Raw genomic sequence first — 17,500 nt, 5'->3', positions numbered from 1 at the left:
AATTTAATTGCGTGTAATTAAATCCTGCTTTATTTTTTTATTTGATCTTAAAACAACAAACACTCAATTTTGTTTAATTAGTGTTTAACAGAAAGTGGAATATTTGTCTTTTCCGTTTCCAGGGAAAGTGATACTAATTAAATTTAGTCAATTAAAGTCAATCACAACTACAATCAATCACAACTACAGTCAACTGGATAATACATACAATAATCATTAGCACAGTTATAATTATTGATACATTAACTAACATTATGCACCAAATTGGGTTTATGTACACATACATTTAATTTGTAAAAGACATTATTTGTAGAAGAATCCCATGTAAAGTGGCTGAGTAGTTATCATGAAAATAAAGGTTACATTTTGAGGTATTTGAGATAAATTCTAGGCTGTTCAATTTCTTTCCACTAAGTAAGATTGCACTTTTAATTTTAGTTTGGTTGACAGTTACTTTGACCTAATTTGTGAATTCAATTTTCATGCACTGTGAATGTCACATTTATATTTGTACTTTTCTGAATGTGTCTGTATTTGCTAGTATTATAAGATAAGATTTATTATTCCCACAGTTTAAAAAGTTACAATTATAGACAGTTACCAGTATATATACAATATGGGCTTGATATTTACATGATATATTATAAATGTATATTACACTGTGTAAAAGTACAGTATATTGCACGTGGGGTGAGTATTTTTGTCTTTTAAATTAAATGAATTCTGAGTTAAAGTTAATAAAGTATTCTGAGTTGTACTATTGTTGTTGTTGTTGTTGTTGTTGTTGTTTTGCTGTGAAGTGTGACGAGGAAAGGTGACCGGATGTGTGTGGTTATTGTTGGGACCTTTACACCGCTCGCTCAGCTCTGTGATCATGGCTGCACCGGACCACACCAGCCATGTTTGCTAATTTAAAACCCAACGGTTGGGTTAATAGTTGTTTATTATTTATCGCTGTCGCATCTTTACCCGCACATCTGTCCAAGGCGAAGAGTTTAGAAACATCTGCGCCGTCCAACACCCCCATGGACTGAAAGGTTGGCCAGCTTTTAAGTGAAATAGCAGGGGAAACTTTTGATGGTGGTTGGTAGCGACAGTGTGGGAGGATGATGTTCTGCAAAAAAATTGTCTGTGCGCGTGCAGCGTAAACAATGTAACTTCATCTGGCTGCTAGCTTACGTTAGCCCGTGAACAAAAGAGGGAGCACGCCTCCATCTGTTAACAACGGACTTATAGTTAGTCACCCCATCTGAACCGGTTCATATTTGTTTTCACTCGGGGCGCTCCTCGTTGCCGATGGAGACACCATGGATCTAAACCAGTGTGGTTGCGGTACCTGCTGTCCGGCTATGAGCTAACATCGCAGCGTAAGCAGCCGTACTGACTCCGGTAAACATTAAGGATGCTACCAGTTAGCCACCTGGCTAGCGTGCGTTGGTTAGCTTCTATTGTGATGCTTTAGCTAAATAACCTTGGAAGTGAGGCTGGTATTATATATTTATTTTGTGTGTTACGTTGAAGTAACCCACTCGTCAAACCTGTTATCGGGTTAGTTTTTACTTAAGCTGCTAGCTCATTGGAGCAGCAGCGCTTTAAAGTGAAATGTATTTAGAGCACAGTTAGCGTGGCTTTGCTAACGCGGTGCCCGTTTTTGTGTCGGCCTTCCTGGTTGAATTCGGAACTCGCGTATCCATTGATATGGCTACTTTATTTTGAGATGATAATGAAGTGATGTGGTAATAGCTCCTCGGGCCTCGGCGTGACTGTGACATATTCTCGCTAATCCCTCCATTGTTAGGCCGCCGGCTCATGGGTACGGACGCATCTGCTCGGTCATACCATTTTTAATATCAGAGTGAGGAGGCTGAGCCCATGTTAGCAGTGCCTCATCAGCGCTAATGATGAGCGACTATCGTAATATTCCGCTTGTCGATTACGGCTCGCTCGGGCCTGGCGTCTTCTGCTGCTTCTGGCTGCGACATTTTGACGGTTGTTGTTGGAACGAAATGGTGCCGTCTGTTACAACAAGCTGCGGTTGGCAAAAATGATTTATGATTGGTATTTCATTGAGGAAATCTTACGTCTTACGTAACGTCGACTATTTTCCAAAACTGGAAGGGGAAAAAAGAGAAATGAATTAAATAACAGACGTATGACCCATATGGTGGTGATACAGTGCATATGCACCTGAATTAACAGCCATAAAAACTGAGTATTAGAGTTCATGTTTTGTGTTTATTTCTACTCTTTTTGTTTTTTAGATGGAGTCAAATAATCATTTTAACTATGGCACCCACTCTTCACCAAACTCAGGACTGAAACTCTCCTCAGGGGATTCTCTTTATACTAACGGGTCCTCCATGAGTTTTCCTCAGCAGGGGAAGAGTAAGTATTTTTTGTACCTTCGACCAGCATCTGCCTGTGGATTAAATGAGTTTTACTTAATCTGTTCTATGGTAAATGGCCTGTATTTACATAATAGTACTCTAGTCTTCACTACAGCTTTGTCATTCACCCATTCTCACCCACCCATCCATACAGTACAGCTCTCATACCCATTCACACAGCTGCCAAGAACAACATGAGGTTAAGTGTCTTGCCCAAGGACACATTGGAATGTAGACTGACGGAGCCGGGAATTGAAAGCCACAATGAGATATGCCAATGAGCCACCATCAAGCATTTTACTGCCATATCAGAAATAATAATCTGTGTCCATACTTGCACACCTGAAAACATATGCTGTATCACATGGTCATTGGAGTGCGCATGATTTCTGTTGTGAAACAAAAAAATGAGCTGCACAGCTGATGCTTAAGTTATGGCCCATAGGAACCAGTCAGGGACTAATTGTAGCAGTGTTGTCCTACTTATTTGTTTTTTCAGGACTTGAAAATGCTTGGTAGCGTGGACAGCAGACTTATCCTGAGTGGAATTAGTGTGTTTTTTTAAACGTATGCGTAGTACTCTGTATGTAGTCATATTTAAGTTCATGGAGCTACACTTACTTCCTCCCACCATATGGCATGTAAATTATTTGATGTGACTTTCCATATATCCTGCAATCATTATCAACAATCTCATTGTTTTGTCATTGTAATTGTAAAATTTTTAACTAAATGTATGTTCTTATGTTTGATAGATATGAATGGCGAGATTAATGTGAATGGCACCACTACTGTACTCGGGTCTGGTGTGCCCAGTTCCCACCCACCAACAGCTCCTTACCCCCACATGAGCAACCACCACCAGAGTAGCATTGGATATGACTACCTGTGGGGAGGGCACCCTCAGTATGGTCCAGCCATGGGCACATCTCCAGGTCATGGAATGCATCAGAAGCAGCCTACACCTGGGATGGCGCAGCCTCAGTCACAGCACCACTTCCAGGGTCCTGGACAGTACCAGCTTAATGGGGGTATTGAAAGCTCTCATCAGCCCCCTGTGGCAGGTCCACCAAACATGCCTCTTACTGGGAGTCAGTACTGGAACAGGAGTAACCCAGGCCAACAGCAGATGGGTTATAATTCCCACAGTGTATATGGCACCTACCAGAGTTCAGCACACCCTGGTATTACATCGTCACCACATCACCAGCAGCAGCAGTCCTTACAGCCCACACCCCATCAACCATCACAGCAACACCTCCAGTCACATCGCAGCCCACACCAACACCACCAGCAACCACAGCATTATGGCATGATGCCTAATGGGATGCCCTTCTACCAGCATCAGCCCCAGCACCCGGCCATGTCGTCTCCCCCTCAGCAGCAACAGCAACCACAACAGTCGCAGCCTCAAGGCCAGACTCACTTGATGCCCCCAGCAGGCCAGAGTTTTACCCCTCCACGTGGCAGCCCTCAAAACCCCAGTTTAGGCAGAGCAGGCACTGGCAGCCCTCTGCCTGTGGGTATGTCCTCTGCAACAGTGATGTCACCATCAGAGGTGCAGGATAGTGGATCACCCAAGAGCCACAACAGAGATGACAAAATGTCTTCTGTCATTCAAGGTGACCAGTTTACACTTTGTTTTCCGGGGAAAGCAATGTTTATGCTTATTTGATCTTCTCAGTCCACTTTCTGTAGAAATAAATTACTATTACTGACATGTCTTAAATGATTTAGGTAGTTGATTACATTTTGATATTGCAGCATTTATTTCCTCATGAATCTTGATAGTTAGGTTTTTCTTCTTCCTCTTTGGTTGAACTTGACATTGCACTCTTCCTGGTTGCATTAGAGTTTCACGTGGCATCTGTGCACAGTTGTTGAAGTACGTTTTGTTATTCAGCTAAAAGCAGCTAAGTGCTTACAACCTTGCTGGCAGTATTTTTGGTGAGCAGTCTATGCTCATCACTTTAATCAGAGTAGAATGATTGACAAACAATTGTTGTTGACATTTATTTAATGATTGCTGTCAATTTTGAAGCAGTCCCGCTAAACGTTTCCTGGTTCGAAACTCTAAAATGAAGAGATGTGCTCTTTCGTGTAATGAGGACATAATGGAGTCATGTACCCATTATGATTTAGTATCATAATGGGCACATAACTCCCCATCACAATCTAATCACATTTTAAATAATTAATATATTGGAAAAAAGGTTGTATTACTGAACAAATTTAATTACTAGTTGATGCCAATGAATGAATGGTGCTGATCTACCTGTCAGTGCCTAATAGAGATGTAGTACCATTGTTAGACCAGCTGATGTCAGTGTGTGACTGTTTGCTTCAATGTGTGCAAGCAAGAAAAATCAGTTGTCGCTGAGGGAGTAGTGCGAGGGATAGTCAATGCTGAATGAAAACTTTTAATCTATAAAACGTAGCATTTCTGTATTAAAAGTAATTATGAATTTACTGTTTTTTCTTGGGTAGACTCAGGTGCAGTGACTCAGTCCTTTTTGAGCTTGAGCTGTGCGTTCATTCATTACAGTAAATTAAAAAGAGGCTTTATTTAAGTGTTGCAGTAAGAATTGTTTTTGTTGCTTGCTTAAAGTGTAAGTTTGAGTTCTTTTGTGTTTCATTTGCCCACTTTAACCCTAAGAGTTTGTGAACGCTGGCATAGCTTTTGATGTATCCACCGATTAATGAGTGAAAAGATTTTTAATGTCTCCCGATGTTTATGACTAGAAAATAAACAACTACGTCTGTTATAGATGATGACCTTAAATAGACTGTGTTGTAAAGATGTTATATGTCAAGACAAAGTTGATTATGAAGGACAAATCTTAGTGCTTGACTCAATACAGTAACTCAGTTGACTGAGCTGACTTGTGGTTTTTGGGACAGCAAGCCTACAGATTCACATAAATAATTCTATTGTAAGTAGACAAATGCTGCTGTTCGAATCCCCTTTAAATCTTTTGTTAGTTTTGTCTTGTATTGTGCGTAATGGGTTTTTCTTTAAATGTTTTTGTCTGTAAGTGTTTTCCTTTCCACTTTAAATATCTGTGTCTATTGTGAATAACAATAGTCCGTGTTGCTGTTTTGTTGATTGTCTTTCAGGGCACACAACGGAAGCTGTCAAAGAGGTTGATGCAAGCTTTAATGGCAGCGAAAGGGCACCTGTTGCCCAAAAGCTACCCAAAATTGACAGTTACTCATCCAAAACAGCTGCGGCTCATGTGGGACCTGTGAATGATCATGGACAGAAGTCTGACCAGACAGCAGCTCAGTGTCCAGAGCTGGCCTCTCCTGTCAAAGATGCAGAAGTTAATCCATCTCCACCATGCCCGTCATCTCAGCTCTCCATGTCTTCATCCCCTGCAGTTGTGTCGACATCATTAACCAAGGCCTCTGCAGCCCCAACTGTCTCTGGATCTCCCACATCTGCACCTGGAACCCCGACTGTTTCATCCCCTTGTGAGGAATCTACTCAGTCACAAATCTCAGCATCCCCCAGTGTGTCCTCTGTTCCGTCTCCTCCTGTAATTGTGCAAGGCCTTAAAACTCTCCCTTCTGTTGAAACTGAAGTAGCACCTGCTGGAACCAAAAATCTGTCAGCAAGGTCCTCTTCCTTTCAAAAATTGTCTACACCTCTAGCTTCGAGTAATAATGAGTCTAGTCCTGCCACACTCTCCTCTGTACCTTTGGTCTCTTCTCCTTCGGAGTCAATGACCCGTCTTTCAGCATTGCCTCCTGTAGCTTCTGGACCTAGTACAGCTATCTCAACTTCTGCTCCCATCTCGTCTCTTCAGCAGATGGTTCAAGGGTCTTACATGTCTCGCTTTCCCAAAACATCTGGAGCTCGGCATGACAAGCCAGGTCCTCCTAAATTGATATCTACCATAACATCAGTGCGGGCAAATTATTCATCAGCTGGTCCGGGTCCATCGCCATCCCCATCTGCAACTTCCATGTCTGTATCTGTTGCACCTTCTGTTGTAAATAAACCATGTGCACCTGTGCCCACATACCATCACCAGACACACACTCCTCCAGCTGTTGACACTGGTATTCCCACTGCCTCTGCAGTATCCCATGAAAGCTCTACAGTCCAACCTCTGCCTACCCTACCTCTTCTAACCACTCAAGCCTCCAGGACTGCACTTGTGCCCACCCCTCCTGCCTTTGTTTCTTTGCCTCCTACAATGGGTACGTCCTCTAGAATGGTCCAAGGTTCTGACTCTGAGCAGCATCCACCTAATACCACTCCTTGTGTACAGTTGTCTCCCAAGTCAGAGTACCATGGTCATAATGAGAAAGTGCTGGGTAATAAGAGAAATGAAAAAGCAGAAGAATACCTCCCTCGGCTTGATTCAAACTCCAAGACACCACAGAAGGTGGAAACAGCTGAGACTCCTAAATCTGACGTCTTCTGTCACAAATCCTTCTCTGATCTTTCTGGAAAGTCTTTGCAGACCACAGTTGCTTCTGATCAAACTGCCAAGAGTAAATCGAAGGATGTTAAAAAGAATCAAATGCAAAGTACGGTTATTGATATCTCAGAAACAGAAAACTCCATGTTGGGGCAAACTCCATTCAGAAAGTCCCCACAGCTTCACAGCACGAGGGTAGAACATCTGACTGAAGATAGTTTTGATAACTCCCAACATGCTGCTTCTCAATCTGATGGCAATTTATCACATGACACCCCTTCTAAGATTGAAGTCAGCCCTGTTTTTGAAAAAACGTCTCTTTTAGAAGGTGACAGCTCCTGCATAGATGACTCCACTCACTTTGACAACAGCTTTCACCTGAGAAGTGAGACTTCTCAGTTTGACAGCACTTCATATGCTGAGGAAGAACCATCTACTGCATTTGACACCACTAGAGACAGCAGTTTCTCTCTGAAAGAGTCCAGAGATGACATGTTAGATTCCACCAGAGGAGAGGAAACATCTGAGGCAGAAGAGACCAGGAACATTTGCCATGTTATGGGGGCATCCATGCTGGAATCTTCTCTGAACAGCAGCGCACTGATGGAAGAGCACTCTGTCGATGCAAGTGATGGGTCCAAATCTCATAGTGGCCATCAAGGTAGAGTTTAACGTTCCTGGTCATGCAAATACTATCTAGTGATTTGACAAGCTGTAAATAGTAACTAAGATTAGGGCTGGGTGGTATACCGAGTTTTAAAATTATACAGATACATTTTCATATGCAGTATTAAATTACACATTACCATTATACTGATGCTATAAAGCTTTGCTTGTGTTTGCATCTGAGAAAAGGATAGCGGAGTCCTCAGTCAGCGGTCCTTCCCATGTCACTCACAACACGGTTGTAAGTGACATGGGGGCAGTGAAGCATGTTTTAAGAAGAGGATGAGAGAGCACCTGCACTCTCACAACCCTAAGTGGAATCCTTGGATGCATTTCTACACAGTGTCACCCAATCTTGAATTTATTTGTCGCCACAGTCCCAATTTTAACACCGATAAAGATATGATTTATTTCTCTAATGGTTAACAATTTTGTTTCATGCGAAAGCAGTGAGTCTAACATGAGTTTTGTCTTTACTAAGATGAATGTATGACGAATTATGTATCTCCACATTTCTCTTGTCTCTTTTTCTTTCCTTTTGAGTTCTTGGTCTTCCTATCTTTTATTCAAATTATTTTACCAATTAAGTGTAATTTATGCTAACACAATCTAATGTCATTGTTTCATCTTAAATTAGTACCTGAAGCAGAGTGGGAGACCAGAGGACACGATACCCCAGACTTGGCTGGACGGATAAAAATTAAAACCACTGTTGATGAGTCCATGACTCTGCCAAGTTTCAACATGAGAGATGAGAACTTCATCGCTTTCAGTACCCCAGTACAGAGCCCTGCTGTACACCCACTTCAACCTGTAACAGATCAGATTGTCTCGGCTTCAAGAGGACATCTTGCAACACCAGGAAAACCACGAAAACCTCGAACTCCAAAGACAATATGGATTAAAAGCCCAGGTATTTGACATTACAGTTTCAACAAACGTTTGATTTAGAAATGTTTCATTTTGTTTAAGGTAATTGTTTTTCCCCCTTCTTTTTACAAGTTCCAGAGGAGGCCCAGCGAAAACCTCGGACTCGAACCCCTAAAGTGGAGAAAATCAAGCTTGAACGCGGAGGCATTAAAGAGCAAAGGTCCGCTGGCAGAAAGAGGAAAAAGGTCCTTGAAGTGGATGCAAAAGAAACATCAGAAGTATCTGGAGACGCTGGGTCTCAGACAGGAGAGGTTGATTCAATTACAGCCACGATTGAAGCTGTTTTGGCCAACGCTGCTTCAGCTGTTAACACAGCAGGAGAGAAACTGAAAAAGGTGAAAAGAGTCAAGAAACAAGACCAAGATGGCGATGTGGTTAAAACACCTAAACAAGATGCTGAAACAACAACGGCTGATGATGCTGAGGAAAATGATGACGACAGCTCAACTACAGGTAATAAAGACTGTTAGGAAGGGCACATCATCTGATGGTGTTTAGTTGAAACATGATGCCAAAGGTTAATAGTCTCAAACAAAGTCTGGTTGTGTACATTTTTCCAGGTGAATCTAACAGACGAAGGGTTGCGACAGAAGATCAGGTCCAGTTCCCATTGTTGCACGGGTAATTATACTATAACTGCAATGAACTATAATTCAGTAAGGAAACCAGTCTTTTTGTCGAAGAGTTAATTTCAATTAAAGATGTACAGGTCTGTGATAGCACAGATTAATTATGGAGATACTATGAATCATATTTTGCATCACCAAATTGTCCTCCTATAGGATCTAATGAGAGGTCGGGTCCTTTTCAGATTTTGTCCAAGGTCCCAAAAATCCTTTTTTAATTAAAGTTTGCAAAATGTGTGCATTGTACTACTACTACTACATTAGTAGTAGTAGTAGTAGTAGTAGTACAATCCACATCTACTGTATTATAGCTCTTGGATCTTGACCATACTTTTGTGTCCAAAAAATATATTATGACAGGAATGTAATGGTAAACACTCTAAACCATAGGTGGAAGAGGGAGATTCGAGTGAAGAAAACTGATAATCGCATGAAGGGTGAAACTTGGTATTACACACCGTGTGGAAGAAGGATGAAGCAGTTCCCTGAAATAGCTAAGGTAAATTACAAAAAACATCAAGGTTATCATAATGGACTGAAATGTGCGCATTTGATTTCATGACGCATACAACAAATGGTATCTGGGTTGCTGAGACAATGACTATTTTTCTTAATCTCTGTCTTGTCTTCTGTCATCTCCTCATTGCTTTGTTCAGTACTTGAAGAGACACACGGACAGCGTGGTGAGCAGAGAACATTTCAGCTTTAGCCCACGCATGCCTGTAGGGGACTTCTATGAAGAGAGAGAAACTCCTGAGGTGTGTATTTCTTTTGCTCATTTTTTATCATACAGTGACTTTCTTGACATTGTCTGATCCACACTACATTCACAAACAAAGAAAATCACTGACCGCAAGATGGCTGTGAATGATATTACGTGTCACTATCATAGAGCCTGATTCATTGATGGTTGGTATATTATTTTTAATTAACGACCACTAATGAGAACTACTGTGCAGTTAAACCAATTAAAAAGACAAGTGGAAGACGTTATAGTGAATCATTGTTCTCCACTGTGTCACAGGGTATGAACTGGGTCCTCTTGGCTAATGAGGAGGTTCCCTCCATGATCATGGCCATCACTGGCCGGCGAGGTCGACCTCCAAACCCTGATAAAGAGAAACCCCGCAGAGTTCGTGGTGTGAGGGGAGGAGAGCCCCGTCGCCCTGGTAGACCTCCCAAAACCAAGATGATTGACCTCCTCAGCAAAGTTGACGCGAAGCTGTTGAACCGACTTGAGGCTAAGGGTGAGTGGGTTCTGGGCAATGGAGCAATGCATGTATCAGGGTGTGTTATGCAACCTCAAGCTCTGTGTATCTAGCTAACTCTTTTGCATTTCCTTTAATAGAGGCACTTTCAGAAGAGGAAAAGGAGAAACTTGCAAAAATCAAAAAGAAAATGAAGAGAAAGGTATGCAGTCCAGACTTTCTGTGTAGTGCATATGACCTGTTATGGCAGGGGTCCCAAAAGGACAGGACTGCACTCGATATGTTCCTGACTGATCGGTGGGGGAGAGGGGGCGCTACAGAGCTGTAAACTACATCTAATGTTATGTTAAGATATACTGAATAAACCATAGTAAGAATGTTTTGCAGACCAGACCCTGGCCTGGGGGTTAGGAAACTGTTATTATATATGATAATACTGATTTTATTGCTTTTGTTTCAGGCAAGAATAAAGAAAAGGGAGGATGCCAAGATTAAAAAAATGAAAGAGGAAAAAAAGAGAGCCAAGGTAAAGATAAAAATACGATGATTTATCTGCAGTGTCCTGAGGACCACCTTTTTCTAACCACTTGTTTCTTCTCTGCATTTTGTTCTCAGCTTGAGCAAGCAGCGAAGAGCCTACAGGCAAAGGCTGAACCGACTGACCCGACGGCTCCACAGGTCACACAGCCAACATCGGTGTCTGCTGCTGAGCCGAAGAAGCCAGGCCGCAGAAGGTCAGTCAAGGTTGAGGCTCCTCCACCAGTACAGCAGACAGACGAGGAGAGGATAGCCCAGGGTAAGAGGGTGTTGGGTGCTCGGAGCAAAGCAAAGGCTATGGCTAAAGCTCAGGCTGAGGCAGAGGCGGCAGCTCGGGCTGCCCTGTCAGCGAAGAGAGCCGCAGAGAGGAGAGCTCAGGCCCAGAGACGTCTGGAGGAACGAAAGAGGCAGCAGTTGATCGCGGAAGAGCTAAAGAAGCCCACAGAGGACATGTGTCTCACTGACCATAAAGTAAGTTTAACCCAATCTGTTGATATCTTGTCTGACTGCACAGGATTTGTCAGCTTGATCATAACCTCTGAGCTTTGTCTCCACCTAGCTATTACCGGAGCTGTCCCGTATTCCTGGTGTGGTTCTTTCCGGTACTGCTTTTGCACACTGCCTGACTGTGGTTGAGTTCCTTCATGGCTATGGAAAGGTGATCGGCCTCAATATACCCAAGGACATCCCCAGCCTTGCTACCTTACAGGAAGGCCTCCTGGGCCTGGGCGATAGTCAAGGAGAAGTGCAAGACCTTCTGATAAAGCTTGTGGAGGCTGCGCTCCATGACCCAGGCCTTCCAACGTATTATCAGGTGTGAGTTTAGAGCTGAAACAAACACTTTTGTGCAATTTAAAAGAGTTAACATGACCATGAAGTTATATTAGATGGATTTAAACATTTTTAAACAGTGCCTCAGAGTCATCCTTGACTTAATTCCTACATTAATCCCCATCCTCTGACCAGCTTAATGCAAATCCACAAAGTGCTCTGTACTCTGAGAGTTTTCAAAGAATAATGTAGCCTTTAACTGTTTTCTTCTTGCTTTTCTAACCTTTAGTCAGTGAAGATCCTTGGAGAAAAGCTGGCTGATTTAGAGCTGACCCGCAGCACAGTTTCGGAAGCACTCCGCATCTTTTTGGAATCTAACGGTTATGAGACGGAGGTGTGCAACACACTGCGGACCAAAACCTTTCATGCTCTGCCCCCTGACACCAAGGCAGCCATCCTGGGTTTCCTGGTGGATGAGCTTAACGGTAGCACCATTGTGACGAGGTTAGGCCAAGATCTATATGCTAAAAAAAAGTATTTTTCACATTGGTACTATATTATAATGTATGTATTTTTTTTTTTGTATTATTTCAGTGACATTGACAACACACTGGAAAACATGGCCACCTATAGGAAGAATAAGTGGATCATTGAGGGGAAGTTGCGAAAGTAAGATGATAACCTCTCCTCATACAGAAAATATAAAAATAAATATATCGCTCACAATTTTTCAATGCTGAAAACACAGGCCATTTTGCTGATTGTGAATGTTTCCTGTCTGTCAGGCTGAAGGCGGCGTTGGCGCGTCGTACTGGACGCTCAGAGGAAGAGCTGTGTTTTGAGGAGAGGCGACGCAGTGCCAGAGTGGCAGAGGAGGAGATCAGTTTGGAGGAGGGTGGTGTGGCCATGGAGAGAGGCAACCGGCGTGGACGTAAAGAGGAGCCAAAACCCATTGATGTATGTATCTGGTCTAGTGTTTATTTGTTTGCTTTTTATAATGATAACACAATAATTCTATGTGTTAAATTTTTCCTGCTACAGAGTGAGAGTCCTACTAATGCCAGCGTTCCAGAGCTTGAAAGGCAGATAGATAAGCTAACCAAGGTAAGGCCGATGCTATGCTGACACATTGTTTTTTATGCTTATGTTGCCTTTATATTAACACATTCTTTCTCTTCTTTGCATCTCCATAGCGACAAGTATTTTTCCGTAAAAAGCTGCTACAGTCGTCTCATTCCATGCGGACCGTATTGTTAGGCCAGGACCGTTACCAGCGCAGATACTTGGCTTTCCCTCACCTCGGAGGAGTTCTAGTTGAAGGGCCAGAGGAACTTTTGAGTGAGTTTGAAATTAAATAGTCTTTTAAACTGAACAAATCAATGACATTTCCTTTTTTAATTTACCTTTTTTTCACATTTCATCTTGTAGCTTCAGGAGATGTCCTCATAGCTGAGGTGCCTGTCACCTTTCTCAAAAAGGAGCCCAAAGTAGAAGAGGTTCCTGTGCCTACCACTCCCCCCCCTACTCTGCCATCCTTGCCTTCTTCTCCTTCCTCTGCTGCCCCTGCACAGACCTTGTCTCCAGAGGAGGACCCTCTCCCTGGCACTGCATCCCTCATGAGCAGGCCAAGAGGACGAGGTCGCCCCCGAAAAATCAAACCAGAAGTGGAGCTCCACCTCCGCACGGCAAAGATCCGTCGACGGCGTCGAAGTAGCGCCAGGTCTGGAGGTGAAGACGGGCCGGGATCACCGACACTCTGCACACAAGACCTCACACAGTCTGCTTTCCTGAACTGGCTCAGCCAATCGCAGGAAACGCTGGCAAATGGCACCTGTTCAGCAGCAGCAGGGGAAGCCCCCGAGGGGAATCGACCAGATGAGAGTGTTAAGGAGATGGCAGAGAAACAGGGACAGTGGTTCAACCTGCTTCCTAAACAACCATGTGATGATAACTCCCTCGCTGAGCCCCAGATGACCGCCTCACCCAGCTCACCCCCTAAACTCCACCCTGCACTTGCTGCTCTACCCATACAGGTTTGACCACCACAATAAACACATATATTTCTAAATATTGAATAAATTTGTGTTGAACTGTTACCTCATTAATGAATTTGTCTTACCCTTCAGCCGGATCCACTCTTGCCTGGTGCTGCTCCTGCTGAACCTGTGGTTCCAGCAACACCGCAGGATGTTCCCCTTACAACAACCGCTCCTGAAGTTTCTGTCAGTTCTCCACCCCCACTCTCTCAGCCTTATCCAGCTCCCATTCCCCCTGCTGCAGTCGCTCCCACTACCCCTGCCAGGCCAGTTCGCAGGCGGAGGAGAGGCAGCAGAGGCAGCAGTCCTGCACGAAGGGGACCACGAGGAGCTGCAGCCAAACGCCGTGGCCGCCCCCCCAACTCTGTGTTCCAGGAGCTTGAGCAGCAGTTTTTCACTCAGCTTGTGGTCAAGCCCATTCCAGCAAGTGAGTAGTGGTTAACTATTAGACAGTTCAGAGCTAGTTTCAGGGCTCTGGAGTACAAAAGAGATTTATTTTTGTCATGTTGTGTAAGTCATAATTTTATTTTCCAGCAATGGTGCGTGGTTGGTGGTGGATCAAGGATCCAGAAGAACTATACAGTACCTTACAGGCCCTCCATCCAAGAGGCATCAGAGAGAGGGTCCTCCATAAGCATTTAGCAAAGCATATGGAGAGTTTAGCTGAGCTGTGCACCAAATCTATTGACGGTGAGTGTTGTTTCTTGTTGTTTGACATCTAAATAAGTGATTCTCTGTATGTCCGGAGATCTTCATCTGCATGTTTCCCGTATTTGTCCTCACAACTATTTCTGTGTTGTTTATGGTTAGACCCAGTATTTGAGTTGAAGGTAGAGGACAAAGAAGTTCTAATGGAGGCTCTACAGCAACCGTGGCAAGTGCAAGAGAAGGCCATGGAGACTGACATCAGCGCCCTGCAGTGGGTTGAGGACCTGGAGCAGCGAGTTATTGCAGCTGACCTACATCTGAAGGTGAGAAATCACACCTGTTCTGCATCATCTTAATCACAAGGGCCACAATCGCAAGAAAATAACATCACATGTTTTTGAGAAAGTAGGATCTTTTATTTTTGCTTAGTCAAGATATCCACAAGTCACATGTACATCCATGCCTGTGTTTTCTGAAGGCACCACCACAGAATGTGATCACTGATGCTGACTCGAACACCGAGACACCAATGGCAGAATTTCAGGTAACTGTTAATTAAAAAAGTTAATCATTTCTTGGGAGAACTTGGAAAATAAATGAAATGTAATACCTGTGTCATTGTGTTTGCTGTTAGAGATTTATAACCTCATCCTGACTTTCCTCCGCTCCCTTTTAAGCCATACACAATCCCAGATCCAGACTCCAATCGGGATGATCTCCAGTACTACGAACACGACGCTGACCCGCGCGATGACTGGATTGTGCGAACTAAGAAGGAGTGGTCTGGCCTGCCTCGTATCGCCACACACCCCCTGGACCTGGCCATGCTGCGGCTGGCCAACCTCGAGCGAAACATCGAGCGGCGCTACCTGAAGGAGCCGCTGTGGAACCCAGCTGAGGTGATGCGCCTCGCTCCTCTCACCCCGACGCCAGGAGAAGAGCATCCAATGGATGTCATTAGGTGGGTAGAAAAGAAATAGTCTGTCATTAGTTCTCTTTTTAGATGAAATGTTAACATTTTTCCTCTTTTCTAGTCTGGAAAGTGAAATCACCTCCCGCCTACGAACTTGGCGTCAGGCTCTGGATCGCTGTCGTAGTGCTCCACAGCTCTGTTTGTGTTTGCTTCAGCTGGAGAAAGCAATCGCCTGGGAAAGATCAGTCACCAAAGTGGTGAGTAACAATTGTTGCTCGACTCGGGTGTTGTGGGCCCTGAGCACAGCAGCCGTTTTGTCATGTTACTGATCACATTAATGATGGCTCTGTTCTGTTCCCATTCATCATTAATTTCATATTTTTCACCTATGCTTTTCCCTCTACAACCTGTCAAACCTGTGCACCTAATTCATTGCATAATTAAAACTAATTTTCATCAAAAACATTTTTGGGTCGTAGGATACATTTCTTACTCAGGGTTTTTCTTAATAGCTAAAGTGCTTTTCTCATTATCTTTTGTTTTTGATAATGATGATTTTCTTTTACAATAAGGATGTCTTTGCTCTTTCTTTTATTAGACGTGCCAGGTTTGCAGGAAGGGAGACAATGACGACTGCCTGTTGCTGTGTGATGGCTGCGATCGTGGCTGCCACATGTATTGCCTGAGGCCCAAACTCACTCAGGTGCCAGAGGGAGACTGGTTTTGTCCGACATGCGTTGCCAGGGTAAGATCTGGTCTTGTGAGGTTCAATTAAGAAGCAATTTCAAAGTGAACAAAACTTGATATATGTGTCCATATATGTGTATCTGTACATCTGTCTCATTCAGGAGGAGGGTGAGTTGCAGCGATTGTCGAAAACAAGGACCAGGGTGAAGAAGAGAAAGTACGAAGACGAGAGCTCTGAAGATGAAACGACAGCGCGGCGTAGTTCTGGCATGGCGACGCGAAACAAGGAGACCGCCTCACCCTCGTCTTCTCGCTACTCCGGAGAAGGAGGTGGCACCAACGCGAAGCGCCGCCGCATGATGACCCGCAACCAGCCGGACCTCACCTTCTGCGAGTGAGTTTTTCTTCTGTCACAGCAGAAGGGTCATATTATTTTAAAACAACAGAATTAATCTTGTATTTTTATGTATGTTTAGGATCATTCTAATGGAGATGGAAGCTCATGCAGACGCCTGGCCGTTCCTTGAACCTGTGAACCCACGACTGGTGCCAGGATACCGCCGCATCATCAAGAACCCCATGGACTTCCTCACCATGAGAGAGAGACTGCTACAGGGAGGGTAAGAGGAGATTGTAATTTCACTGTGTTTTATTTTTTCAATCTCTCTCATGGACAGTAGTTGAGCGTTTATTGCCTGATAAATAGTATTGGATTTTCTACCTGGAAAGCTGTGACACTGTTGATCAGAAAAAGATATGCTACAAAACTTTCCCTTTCCTGTCGCATCCAACCCTTACCCTAAGACCAGTGAAGGCACTTTGCATGCCTACAATAGCAAACATGGAGGAAGTGCAAATATACATAAATACATAGAGAACGGAGAGTTTATCCCAAAGGTACATACAAATGCAACAGCAGAAACGCCAGATGGAATGACTTGTCTGTGCTGCTTTTAACACCGGCCCTCTCTCTCGTTTCCTGGCCTCAGGTACTCCAGCTGTGAGGAGTTTGCTGCCGACGCTCAGCTGGTCTTCAACAACTGTGAGCTGTTCAATGAGGACACGTCGGAGGTGGGCACGGCCGGACACTCCATGAGGCGCTTCTTTGAGAGCCGCTGGGCGGAGTTCTACTCGAATAAGGACAAATAGGTGCCTACGGCGTTCTCCTCAGTGGTGTGGCTGTAGATTGTTGGTGCTTTTACAGTCCCGGTCACTCTCTCTGTCTCTCTCTCTCTGTTACTGCTAAGACTGTCGGGAGGTTCTTCCAGCCCATGTGTATTCTCTCATGTATAGGTATTTATGTATAGATTTTTGGCTATTTGTCTGTTATTGTTGCCTCCACTGGCTGAATCTTTTTCCGGGCCCACAGCTAAACCGGCTTGAACTTGTACCATTCCCTGTCACAGAGAGGGAGAACATGCCTCTCGTCACATTGCCTTCCTCCCTTCCTCTCTCCCTCCCTCCCTCCCTCCCTCCTGTTGTGTCCTCATCCTCACCTCAGCACCTCATATCCCCCATTTGCGTTCTTCTAGTCATGTCGTGTCACAAACCTCTGTCGTTGCAAAGCCTTTGGTCAAGCCCTGCTGCGGGTAATGACACGGTCTCAGGCCCCCGGGTATTTTGGCTCTCAGACTCGTACCGAAGCTAAGGGACTGATCACA

General features: G+C 44.0%; 1 protein-coding gene across 1 annotated transcript; it reads left to right on the top strand.

Annotated features, from left to right (window-relative positions):
• Positions 1 to 850: 850 nt before the first annotated feature.
• On the top strand, positions 851 to 17,297 carry baz2a (bromodomain adjacent to zinc finger domain, 2A). Its single transcript, XM_044038027.1, has 30 exons — positions 851 to 1,037; positions 2,262 to 2,385; positions 3,143 to 4,009; positions 5,505 to 7,478; positions 8,121 to 8,396; positions 8,486 to 8,866; positions 8,974 to 9,034; positions 9,430 to 9,538; positions 9,696 to 9,797; positions 10,064 to 10,286; positions 10,388 to 10,449; positions 10,708 to 10,773; positions 10,863 to 11,255; positions 11,344 to 11,598; positions 11,845 to 12,059; positions 12,150 to 12,224; positions 12,341 to 12,512; positions 12,597 to 12,659; positions 12,749 to 12,893; positions 12,984 to 13,588; positions 13,682 to 14,018; positions 14,126 to 14,281; positions 14,402 to 14,562; positions 14,718 to 14,783; positions 14,917 to 15,200; positions 15,274 to 15,409; positions 15,751 to 15,897; positions 16,001 to 16,233; positions 16,316 to 16,459; positions 16,829 to 17,297. The coding sequence occupies exons 2-30, from the start codon at positions 2,262 to 2,264 to the stop codon at positions 16,986 to 16,988; spliced, it is 7,992 nt and encodes a 2,663-aa protein (XP_043893962.1). The 5' UTR covers positions 851 to 1,037; the 3' UTR covers positions 16,989 to 17,297.
• The last annotated feature ends 203 nt before the right edge of the window (positions 17,298 to 17,500 follow it).

This window comes from Solea senegalensis, linkage group LG11 (genome assembly GCF_019176455.1).
Source record: "Solea senegalensis isolate Sse05_10M linkage group LG11, IFAPA_SoseM_1, whole genome shotgun sequence".
NCBI classification, from domain to species: domain Eukaryota; kingdom Metazoa; phylum Chordata; class Actinopteri; order Pleuronectiformes; family Soleidae; genus Solea; species Solea senegalensis.
The sequence above is the reverse complement of the archived record's forward strand: the minus strand, read 5'-3'. Positions and strand labels throughout refer to the sequence as shown.